This window comes from Eurypyga helias, unplaced genomic scaffold (genome assembly GCF_000690775.1).
Source record: "Eurypyga helias isolate BGI_N326 unplaced genomic scaffold, ASM69077v1 scaffold8442, whole genome shotgun sequence".
Taxonomy (NCBI): Eukaryota; Metazoa; Chordata; class Aves; order Eurypygiformes; family Eurypygidae; genus Eurypyga; species Eurypyga helias.
Window position 1 is genome coordinate 60,522 of NW_010237803.1, and position 13,109 is coordinate 73,630.

The 13,109-nt window shown below is 34.3% G+C and overlaps 1 protein-coding gene across 1 annotated transcript in view; it reads right to left on the reverse strand.

The window, feature by feature from the left end:
* The window catches only part of LOC104506599 (alpha-mannosidase 2-like), a gene marked incomplete at its 5' end in the record, with an annotated part of 62,356 nt that extends 50,935 nt beyond the window's left edge, over nucleotides 1–11,421 (reverse strand). The window contains 3 exons of the mRNA XM_010147595.1: nucleotides 7,915–7,982; nucleotides 9,659–9,773; nucleotides 11,236–11,421. Coding sequence (XP_010145897.1) covers nucleotides 7,915–7,982; nucleotides 9,659–9,773; nucleotides 11,236–11,421 — 369 coding nt within the window. The remainder of the gene's footprint in view (nucleotides 1–7,914; nucleotides 7,983–9,658; nucleotides 9,774–11,235) is intronic.
* Nucleotides 11,422–13,109: the final 1,688 nt, after the last annotated feature.

The window sequence follows — 13,109 nt, forward strand, 5'->3', positions numbered from 1 at the left end:
GCCCTTCCTAATGACAAACCCAAAGTCAAACTTTTGATTTGTTAATAAAGGTGAGGGATCTCACACACACACACATTCCTAGCAGTTCTCTTTTTGTAACTCTACAGGTTTATCTCTCTATACATGCTCATGCAAAAGGCAGATAATTTGGCAGACTACAGGCACATATTCCATCCCTCTGCTCTCACAAGAAACGGGACCTTTGCGTGGCTTTCTCAAGAACGAACCATGGAACACCCTCAAGAAAACAGCATTCACGATAAACACAGACAACAGCACAGCAAGAACTGTAAATTCTGAGAACACAGAAAACCAACATCAACCTAAGACAAGACTTTTAAAATGTTATGTACCTAGTACATATGCCAGATACACATACTTCCTGTGATTTGGATGGATTCTAGTGGCACACATATCCTAATCTGGAGCACATAACTACTCTCCAATTAAGGATAAAAGGATTAAGTCCAAAGGCACTATTTTAAATTTTTCTTTTACCACAAAGTTGTGAGGTGTTCTGAAGTCCAAGATGGGCTTGAAGCCCCCTGACTTTTTCAGGATCAGGAAGTACCTTCACTAAAATCCTTTCCTTGTTCCTCTTGTAGTGCAGGCTTTATAAATCTGCATTTAGAAGGGAAAAAAAATCTGGTTCAGAAGAGCAGAAAGTCTTTAAGTATGCCATTTCACTTCAGTCTGTGCTTTGAGAGCCTTGGACTAACTATAGTAGTGCCTCAAAGCAACTCCAGTAAAAAGGCTGAAGGGGCCAGTGCCTGGAAAAAAAAGAAATAATACACAAGTATACTAATATACTGAAAATGTGTATCTTCTACTTCCAAAACTGCTTCAACAATTACATGCATACAATGCAGATTTTTCAGTTGTATTCAGTTGTTTACTAGCATATTCCTTCTTAATGATCACTTTTTGCTTTTTGAAAAGCCAACACAATTTTTTTTTCCTCCCCCCAGAGTAGGTTTACTTAAATCTATTCTTTCTGCATTTTATATGACAATTCCATTACAAACAGTCTTTTCAGAGGAAACCAGAAATTTCCTGTACAACCTAATTGTGAGATTTTTAATATTATAATTTTCTACAGCAACTGAACCATCAAACACCTTCACAAACTGAATGTACTGCAAACTCCCACAAAAACTGTTGGAATTCTGTGTATTGAACTGAAAATCCTAAATTCGTGCAGTTCTGAGAAACTGCTTAGATTCTACAAACACTACAGACTTTATCAACTTATTTACTGGTATAATTTTTTAACTGCAATTTCAAAGACAGTCAGTAAACAAAAATATTTATAACACACCATCATTGGTTTATCAACAATAAGACAGACCAAAAATTGAAAAAAATTTATAAGAATTTCTATGCACTGAAAAAGTAGTGATTAATAGTTTGAAATGTAACAACTTTTAGAATCAGAAACATGACAGTCAAAACTGAGTCTTGAAAAATATTAATTCCACAGAAAGCTTTGGAGTACAATTAATTGCAAATCAAAGCTGCTTTTTTCTTCTTAATAATGAACATTTATAATAACTCAAAAAATGAACCACCTTTCTGTTTTAAAGAGCCATCCCTTACATAAGAGATTCAACCCTTAGCATTTTTTGTTTTGTTTTCAGAGTTCCCAGATAAACTTTCAGTGAAATGTCAACTGCCAGTGGAGGAATTCAGTTCTGAGATAAGCCTGCATGTAGTGTAAATAACACAAGAAGCAGGAAACAAGAGTAAAAACTGAAATCTCTGAAAAACTGCTATGACCTTACAGAAAGAGTGGGAATGGAGAGATTAAGGTGCTATGAAGTTTTCCACACCCCTCACTTCCTCTCCCATTAGATACCGTCAATACATAATTTGCCTGTTTTAGTCATAAAAGTAGATGCACTTTCTACTTATAAACATGAATGACTGTATCCTGGTTTTGGTTTTGTTCATTTTGAAGTCGCCGCTTTTGCCAGAATAGTCTTTAATGAAACACTTAGTTCAAGTTCACATTAAGCGATGTTTCAGGATTCAGACGCCTGGTTTACCCTGTGTCAGCCATGCATTTCATTGCCTTTGCAACAGCTCTTCCATCATGAAAATCAAGAGGGAGAATGCTTTTTAAATACCCATCAGATTTAGTCAAAATGACTGTCAGTTTACTACAAACAGAACATGAACATGGCAGTTACTGATCACCTGCAATCTAGTAAATTGATCAGGCAGCTGAACACGTAGATAAACAAAGTAATTTTAAAAAAAAAATCATTAGGCTGTATTCAAGCCTAAGGAGCCACAGTATCGGAAACTGAAAATGCAGCTCTTCACATATGATTTCAAAGGGTTTTCTAATTCTTTAACTACCTGTGCCACTGTGCTGAGAATACAAGTGCTTAATTAAGTGTTGTGTCTTAAGAGAAGGAAAGAGACTTAAGGCTTGATTGAATGACCATTTATCCTGTCCACCTCCCTTGAAGTTACTAATACAGACTTTTCACTTGAACAAAAAAATAAGGAAGTTGTGCATATTGCTATCATTTTTTAATGCAATAAAAAAATTAAACTGCTGGATTCTGTTTTTTTGGTGTGGTGGTGGGTTTTTTTGTTTGTTTGTTTTTTAAATCCCTGGGGAACAAGTGTGCTTATTAACAATGTATGAACTGCCGCAAATATTTCTGGCCTCATTTTAAGTGTCACCGTATTCTTTCTTGTTTTCTTTACACATTTTTTTCCCCTCACTGACAACTGAAAATATCGTTCTTTCAAATGTCTTTTTTTAAGCTGTTTCAGCATATAACTAGAAATACATACCATAGAACAGTTTGGGTTGGAAGGGACCTTAAAGACCATCCAGTTCCAACCCCCCTGCCATGGTCAGGGACACCTTCCACTAGACCAGGTTGCTCAAAGCCTCATCCAGCCTGGCCTTGAACACTTCCAGGGATGGGGCGTCCACAGCTTCTCTGGGCAACCTGTTCCAGTGCCTCACCACCCTCTCCGGGAAGAACTTCTTCCTGATATCCAATCTAAACCTCCCCGCTTTCAATTTAAACCCGTTACCCCTTGTCCTGTCACTACAGGCCCTTGTAAAAAGTCCCCTCCCACCTTCCTTGTAGGCCCCCTTCAGGTACTGGAAGGCTGCTCATGCAAGCACAAAAGATAATTAAAATTTATATTATTAAAATGTCAAATGCTGTTGGAGCATCCTCTCCTTGTAACTACATTGGACAACCATCCAGATTGACTGCACTACCATGAGCAGCACAGGTCAAAAAAAAAAAAAAACAAAAACAAAAACCCACCACTAAAGTTAAAGTTGCCACATGACAACATTAAAACATTTCCCCAATCCAGTCAGCTTCTAAGCTCACAAAGATAGAGTTCCTTCGGTGTGAAGTTTAATCGATTACTTACATCATCAAGACAGTTTTCCTTTTTGGCTTATCACATTGAAAAAGTTTCCTTCTCAGGCAAGTTATCCTTGCTGTCTCCTTCCAACCAAAGAGAGTAACATACACACTAGTCTGCCAAGAATTTTTGACCTTTGTACCTCTTTATCACACATTAAACTAAATAACGTAGCTTTAGTTTCTGCAATATAGTGCTGTGTTGAGACAAAACTGACTTTCAAAACCAAAATTTTCTTTCTCAAAAAAGATCACAGATTTTGGACCTAACAGCATGAACACAACTTACACCAAAACTTTATTAATTACAACTTTATGCAAAAACCTGCCTGAAGTAAGGATAATAGCCCAGATTATTTTGTATCTTCTATCTGGAAAAACGATTCTTTCTTTATAAGGTTAATGTCACTAAACTGCTTGGTGCTTTGACAGATCTTTCAAGAAATCATTGATTACTGTGTATCCTACTCAGAATTAATCCCCTCCTATTCAGAATTAATCCCCTAGGCAACCTGAATATTTCAACTAGTGGAAGATGTGTCTGCAAAGCTATTAAACTAGCCTGATAAGAAAGGTATCGTACCATCCCTTTATGATTAGCTGACAAAAGTAATTTGTGGGCAGATTATAAGTATTGTTGAAAAAGAAAAAAATCCTAAATCAATGAGTTTTCAAAATCTTTCAATATCACAGTATCATCAGTTCAGACAGGATGCCCTACACCATACTTGTAGTGTTCAAAGGAGCTCAGTACTGAACTCCCTGACCAGCTACATAAAGGGTCAGAGTGGGAGCGGTGGGCAATAGAACAAAAAAAAAAAGCATGATTGATACTGTTAGGTCTCATTCACTCCTAGGATCATCACATTATGCCAAACAATATTACTACAAAATCCAAGTTAGTACAGCCAATTCAGTTCTTCGGTCCTGTATCACATTCCCCTGCAGTGCTGTGTCTCCAGGAAATACTGTAGATGGAAAACAGCTAGGAAATCCTGCCACTCACACTGTTGACATAGCCTTCAGCAGCAGAGCAAGAGGTTCAACACCCTTTCCTCTGTCTCAAGTCCATTGAGTGCAAGTCTTTTGCCCTCTGGGAAGTACGAACTCCAGCGGTATATCCTCATGAAGAAATGACTGAATCAAAGGACAGGGCTCTCCTGTGTATGACGCAGTATCCAATTCATCAGCACACTCATAGGCTTTGTCTCCAACACACGCTGTAGTAATTGTTCATTTCAGAACAAGACAAAAGTAGTTGCATATCTAGTTGGATATTATCTTGTGAAAGCTTTGTTTTTCAGTTGTAACTATTTTTTTTTAAAAAAGCATGCAACTTCAGCCATCGTTTAAAAGGGGGCTTAGTGTAATTAAGTATGTCATAACTTCAGTACTCAAAAAGCCCAGTCATAAGACCACTTAGTTGTTCTAAGGTGGAATAGCCACAGTGAGATTTAAAATACTCTACATTCCTATTTCATTGAAATTAACACACTACTTTTTTTATGAAACTGAGGATTCGTAAGAAGGTGGCAACAGAGCACTACAAAGAAGAGATGCATAGCTGTGGGAGAAAACCCAAACTTACTAAAAGTGGTACCTACTTAGAAGCAGTTTGAAAGATAGTTCTCAACTACACAATAATCTGGAGCTTCATACTAGAAGCTTCATACTAGCTTCATACTTCATACTAGAACAATGACTACTGAAAGACAGATTTTGTGTCCTATTCTCTTTTTTTTCCCATGTAATAAAATTGTACTGAAATCCTGTTCAGTCTGTTTTCAGTTTTCCTGTCCAATCAGTTTTCACTACTGACTGCATCTTTCACAAGCAGTGAAGAGAACGTTTTACTAAAAAACATCAAAAAGGAAGGCTGGATGAGAGAGAGGCAAAGGAATGCTATACCAACTACTTTCCTGTTGAAAAGCAGGTTAGATTTGAAATTGACAGTATCAAATCAGTAAGCTAAGAAAAAACCTTAGGAAAATGATGGAGTAATTAATCAGAATTGAACACCATTATCTTATGAGCTTCCCCCTTCAGCAGTGCTCCTCTAAACTTAATGGTGATATGAACCAGCCTTCAATAAGTTTCATCAATTTACAATACAGCTATTTTTAAAAATCCTGACATGAAAGTGCAAATCTACAAAAAGCTAAATATTCAGCCAATTAAAATAAAGTAACACTTTGTGAGTTACTTGATTTCTATACCACATAATGGTATATTAGAACATGTTAACAGAAAGAAATCTAGAGATTTCGTGCTACAGACATGAACTATAAAGACTGTTATGAATAGAAGATAATCAAATAATAGTTTTTATGAGAATGAGTACTTTTAATCTGCTGATGCCCCAAAATTTGAAATAAAGCATCATTTTCTGTCTTAGAAACTTCAGACTCTGAAGGTAACCACAGTAATCCTAAATGATAAATTTCTCAAGTTGAATTTAAGATTCTGCTGAAATTAATACTTCACATCTTTACTGGTGTCCTGCAAAACTCAGATGCATATCATAATATTCACATATTACATTTAAGCAAAAGTTACTGTCCCATCTTACATAACACTTTTCACAATGGTGATATTGGTAGAGATTCAGACTGTAACCAGAGATAAATTTAGAAGCCTAAAAAGACTAAGCTTGTTTTTATGAGAGAAAATAATTTAACATACATATATTCAAATAAATTTTTCAAGAACAAAGATACATGAAGTAGTGTGCACTCAAGCATTGCTTTGAAAGTGTTTTCAAACAGAAAGTATTTACAAAAAAAAAAAAAGGTTTCAGGAAGCAATATCAATATTCCCTTGTAATATTTCTCTTTCACCTCCCCCTCACGGTTTTTCCTCTATGTTGTATCTCCTGTAATTATGATTATGCAGTCTTTGGAATGACATCTTATACGGCTGTATGGTATCTTGACAATAATAGACCAGTTAAAATTAGGAATTATGTACCAATCTTCTTAGAAAGTAAGAGAACTTTAGAAAACAGCAGCAAAAAGCTGCTAGGATTATATAAATTTTAAAATAAAAGAGCTTGACATTTCTATCTAATGAATGTACAACTGAGAGGGGGGGAAAAAAAAGTCTGAAATGCATAAACACCAAGAAGGTAAAACTTACTTAGCATATTCTGCAGAGAGATAAGTGGAACAGTGGAAGAAAAAGAAAAGGCATATCAGGGATGGAAGAGGCATGGGGGAAATTTCAACAGCTAGCCTAGGCAAGGAAAGAAAAAGCATTTAACACTATCCTCAAATGGCAAAGAACGCCTACATTGTAACTTGCCTCCAGCTAAGTGTTTATATGTAACATATAAAATCCTCTCCCACTATCTGAGGGGATGTTTTCAAAAAGTAAAACATTTTAGTTAAATAGATAGCTAGGCACCTGAGTTCTTGACCATTTGGGGCAAGTTTAAGATGATCTTTTAGCACCTATCTAGCACTCCAATAATAGAATAAACCTCCTCTTTAAAAGACCGATACATGTCCATATGACTTCTTATATTAAAACTACATATACACACATACATTAAATACATTTCACCTTAGAGGACTGAAGACAGCTTCTGCCAAAGCTCACAAAACCCAAAATTTGCTCATTTTTCAAAAAAAATTTGATTAGAACTTTTGTTACAATAGCAGTTAAGTCTGCTGTACAGTCTGACACCTTCATGAATTAAGCAAGTAAATTTTACTCGTTTGCCACTTGCTACAACTAGAGAAATTAAACACTATCATCAGCAAAAATAGCATTCCATACTTTTTAAATGATTCTTAAATATTCTGTTCTGTAAGCAAAAACCACGTATTACTTGTCTTACACACACAGCGGCTCTCATATCCACCAGTCTTATTCACTTTTTTTGCATTAGTTGACCTTGAATGAATGTTTTTCCGGTTGGATAATGAATGTTCATGGGGATAGCAGCACGGCAGTTTCAACTGAATACTCTAGAACTACGTATGAATGAATAGGTAAGCCTTCTTGATATAATGGAAAGTTAGAGTTAAGAGAAAACATTGTCCTGCTTTATCTTCTACTTGAATTTTAAAGACAATTCAGCATTTATTTATTGTGATTTTTAGGCATTACAAAAACTAAAGTTTTGCTCATAGCATTAATTCAGCCAGCTGTAACTATGCTTAATTAGGATTTTCTACTGCTGCTCTCAGGCATAATTTATTAAGGATTACACTGCTGTAAAAGCACACAGTAAATATACTACTTTATTTGCTACAGCTGAATTAGTGGTATGTGAGAAACTTCTATGAAGTGCTGCATCGTCTTTCAACTAGACAACATAGTATTAGCATCATATGCCAGACTACCTTTTAATCTCAAATCTTTTCAACATTGTTTTTCAAAAAATTTTACCTTTATTTTGAGTGAAAGACAAAAAAAAAAAGAAGAAATGGCATAAAAATCTACTTGGTAGTGAAAACACACACTACTAGAAGAATCTCAGACATGAAGTAATATGTAGATTACTTACCTCGGCTGCGATGTCAGCTTTATAACGGTCTTGTGTGGCAAAGAATCTTGGGAAGACTGAACATCATCCTACAAGAGAACATCTTTGAATTTGCTTTTGAATACACTTAAATGTTTAACATATGAGCTTTGTTCACTACATGAACTTCATAAAGTACAAAACCATGCTAGCCACACCAGAGAGAAGGCTATTTTAGCACATTACACAGAACGATGAACCACAAAGGTTTACAAACTAGGTACTTCTGACTGACAAAAGGAAAAAGCTCAGTTAGACCAATTCCTTGAAACAACTTTGCTTTCATTAAAAGCCTCTTATTAGATACCATTACCAAATTGTTGTCCCCATGTTTTCACATTTGCAATCAAGAGATCATAAACCCCTAATTCCTTCAAACTTATCAAATACATATAATATTTTGATTAACTTTCTCTTGCTGTAAATTTAGTCTTCATTTATTTTGTTTATGATATGCTGGAGTTGCTCTACATTATACAGATAAATCATGATCTACTTCTGTAATCACATTTTTGTTTGTTTTATATAGATAGAACAAATTCACTGAAATAAGAGCATCCTTTTTGATTTCTGCTTTCACAGTGCTAATAAAATAGTGGGTCTGACTTAGTATGCTCCTAGGCAATATACAGTTTAAACAGCAATTGGTACTTCTATAATCCAGACTTATAACAAACAGGAACAATGAAAGTTTAGTAAAATGTAACACCACAACATTCTCCAATATGATTCAGAGCAGAAGTGAAAACTGCATTCCATGAATGACTTCAAAATATTCTTAATTTATGAAGTTGCACATTCATTACGTTAGCCTAACCAGGAGAAAATTATGTATTTGTGGAACACACCCATACAGCACAATCCCACGGTCACACATACGTATATATTTGTATCAAACTCATAAAAAGTATTTTAAAAGTACTTTTTTTTTTTTAATATATGTGACTGGAAGAGTTCAAAGCATGAAACATCCGCTACATTCAACATAGCAGAATGTATATGTGAGATACTTATAAAATAGACTGTCTTAATCCAGCTATGTTTATGCCCAAAGAAAGTAAAACATGTAGTTTCCTCTCTGTTCCAGGTGCACACAGTTAGCCAGGTAGTTTTAGGAAGCCTACCTATCAGAGCAGACAGCTTTTGATCAGAAAGTGAAGAAACCAAGAATTTTGAAAGGAAACAATATTAGCAAGCGTGTCCCTTCAAATGAGTCTCAAAATAATATGCGGGGATCCCTTGCTGATTGTATTATTGCTAGATTCCTGTTTCAAATAATTTTAGCTAAGGAAAACAGACTTTCTTGTTTAGACATGGTCTTTCAAATTCAGCTTAGGCTTGTGTTCAGGATGGAAATTTTCCTCTTACTACATTGTTAATTAATAAACAAATTACAGGACTACATACCATTACATACTCACTTATACGCACATCACTGATGTCACCAACAAATTCATGCCCACAAGAAAATTAGAACACTTGGTTTTACTATGTGATGCACAATGTAAAACTTGATATGTGTGGGGTTTTCTCAACATTAACTGCTGAAGTTTTCACTTTTAACTTTCCAATATCTTCAATTAATATGAACAGTGATAAATAGCAGATTATTATGTAGGTATTAGTAGCAAATTTCATTTTAACTTTTCCCAGAACACTCAAACTATTCTTGAAATACATAGTTTGCATTTTATTTTTTGAAAGAAAATCAAGAAAAGTAGCTCACCATCTTCAGGAACGGAGTTGATGCATCATAATTATAAGCACCTTTATCCTTTAGAATAAGAATATGAATAGAGTCAATTATCACTTTCTTCAAGTTCATTATTGAATGGAAAAGCCTGTTAAAAATGTTAAAGTAATAGTTAGCTTTCAGTTGTTTTGATTCAATGTAGTAGCATCAAAATTTTAAAATAAAGATTTCCAAAGTATGAGCACCAGAAAAAATAAATGTAATTTTTAATATCAGTATAGTGTGAAATTAAGAACAGGTAGTTGGTTGTACTGGGTGACCAGACAGGAAAATGCAGAAATATTCTGAATTTCATTATATTCCTGCATTGCATACTGAAAATGAGGTACATCTCCAACCCACTGTAGTGCTAAAAAACATACCCTCAAAATACCAAGTACTTTTTCAAAGTGTTTGTGTTTTGTATGTTTGATCTCCTGAATCTGTATGGATACAAGCCTGAAATGCTGGTCACAAAGTCTAGGTTGCCTTTAAGTAGGATTAGAATTAAAAAAAAAAAAAAAAAAAAAACAAAAAACAAACAAACCACAAAAAACCCCAACCAACCAAACAAAAAAACCCCACAGACACAAAAATTTAAATTACTACTATTATTTCCACTGTTTCTACTGACCCAAGGTTTACAAATTCAAAAGTACAGAGTTGTGTCATTTTATTTGTAAAGTGAAAAAAGCTTTTATTTCACACTCCCCTAACCTACTGCATTGTACATGTTTATACCTATGATTTAATAGATAAAAAAATCAATAAGTTTATGAAATTTAAAAATACTTGTCATGCATGCAGTGGTTTAAACTCAGAAAGTATTTTAGAGGCATTAAAAAAAATAATGGACATGCTCTACTATCAACTGTCTACCACTATCACCTCAATTAATCAAATTTACTAGTGCTTAATATTCCAACATGTAACAGCTTTCTGAACAAATTCATAATTATATATCTACATACACAGACATATATGTATACACACATATACACTCCTCTTCAAGAAAATTCCACAGAGTAGCTAGCAGAATACTTCATCAATACTAAAACAGCAACTAAGCACTAGATATAAAAGCAATAAACAGCAACAGACAAATTAAGCAGAAGGCTGGAAACCTGAAAAAGATTTCCCACACTGAAGAAAGGAAGGTTACAGAGGATGTGGGAACTTCCAAGGAATATATGCTTAAATTAGCATGTCTCAATCATTGCTTAGGCCACGCAGATATAAAATGTTCTCTTATACATTAGTTATTGCAGAAAATAATAGCAGTTTAATAATTCCTTATTAAAGAACTCTCAGTATCGTGTCTACCTAGCTTCATTTGAAACCCCAGAAATTTGGTTTGGACATCAAATTATTACTTCAGAAGATTAAAAAAAATGTTTCATAAATCAGAAGAGCACAGGTAATCAAATCCACTTCTCTTGTACCGCACCACTACATTTTCAGTACTGAGTATGTTGCTAGCTATAGCAAATTTGTATCTCTAAAGAGAGATACTGTTTGAAAAAAGCAGAGGAAAATTAAGATTTAAGTTCGTACTGTTTATAAGAAATTACCTAGTGCCATAATCCACAACTACCCAATCTTTGGATGTTCCTGTAATAGCATCATGATGCTGAAACAGTCCAAGGTTCCTTCTAGCTTCTGTCAGCAATTTGTAGTTATCCACTGAAGGAAACACCCTCGTCTTCTCAGATTTACTTGACTGTACCAAAGCCAAGGAGTAGAGGATTTCAGCTGCCCTGGAATTGCAGAGAAGAATCAAATATTTATATAGGTTTAAAAACAAAAAAAACCCAACATATATTTTACCTGAAGAATGAACTGATGCTTTTACATCTTTCCTCATGCCTAGTTCGCAAGTCATTTAAACCTTTATCTTGCACTTTTTAATCTGTTTCTAGCTGCAAACTGTTAAAAAGCACGGCTGCACTTCATCATCAACTAGTTTTAAACTTTGTAAGCTTGCTGCAAGGCTTCCGTGATGGAAAAGAGCTTTAAAATAAAAACATGTCAGTACAAAGTAACATACCATTTTCACAAACATGTGAGACACACAGATCTGATCTTCAAAGTACGGATAGAGTACCATACATGGGACAAGCAATTCTCATTTCAAGAATCAACTTATTAAACAATTAAAACTATCTCACAGAAATATATTGATTGGTACAATTTATATATTATCTATTCTACTATTTGTATTTTAAGCAAACTAAATTTTGCTAAAGACAGGCAGTTCATGCACCTTCTCACTATAGCCACCTGAATGATGAGAAGACTATATTCAAAAACCCTTAGACTGAACAGAATGCAAAGCTCATATTTCTTGTACAAAAGTCTAGCACTAAACTATTACCATTAGGTTCTCAGTTGCTTTATGATAAGCCAAATTTATTTTACAGAAAAACCCCAAACTATAATTGCTAGTCATTATGAATATCTGACTAAAAAAGTTGCCTGTTGAAATTCTTGGAAACCTGCTGTTAACTTTTTTTTCCTATCTCCTTTTCTTAAAACATTACAATTCTCTTTTTGTATATTGAAGAATATACAGGTTAATGCTATAAAAAGCAAAGAAAGCAAAATAACATGTTCTTAAAACTAATGTGAAACTGAATTCTAAGCATGTAAATTAAAAAAAAAATCAAAAAAGTAAATACATTAGCTTTTATATTTAACCAAGCTCTCAGTTGAATGCACGTCTTCAAATTTAAACTAAGTGCAACAACAAATTTTAAAATCATTCTCAACTTGGGCTTCTAGACTCTGCATTGACATTAACTGTTACCATGAAAAATACCTGTGATTTCATTTTGGTCTCTTTGTATCTATCACATGGATAACAATTACCTAAGTAGCATGTGTCAAACTAAACTGAAAACTGAAAGGTACACTGTATATACTATAGCTCAATTCGTTTTCATATTGTCAATATTTGAAGAATAGGATGAGATGTTGCATTCACAGGTAAGATAAATGTTCAGAAGCTACACAAAAAAACAAGGTCACATATTAAAAGTTGCAATTCATTTTTTCTTATTAGTATTGCATTTAAGCTTAATAGATGCTATTTTAATGTTGCTTAGTACAAATTCTTACATCTATGTATTCTTCCTACATTGTTCTATTACAGCTTAAATTGAAAGGAAAACAAGTATACTGTAGTTAAAAAGGCATCAGATGCACATTTACCGAGTGGATAAACACTGTCAAAGTGGTTTACCTTTTTTATAAACATTGACCTAGACACTAAACACTGACACAACTGTAGCTATGAAGTAGAGAACACGAAAAATTTTAGCCCTCAAAGTACAGGTTAGATTTCCCTTCCCACAACCCACCTCAGTTTACTTTATAATAGGAAGTCCATTATTTTTAATATTTTAAGAGGAAGTCCATGAAACCTGTGCTGGGTTCAGTCAGGAAG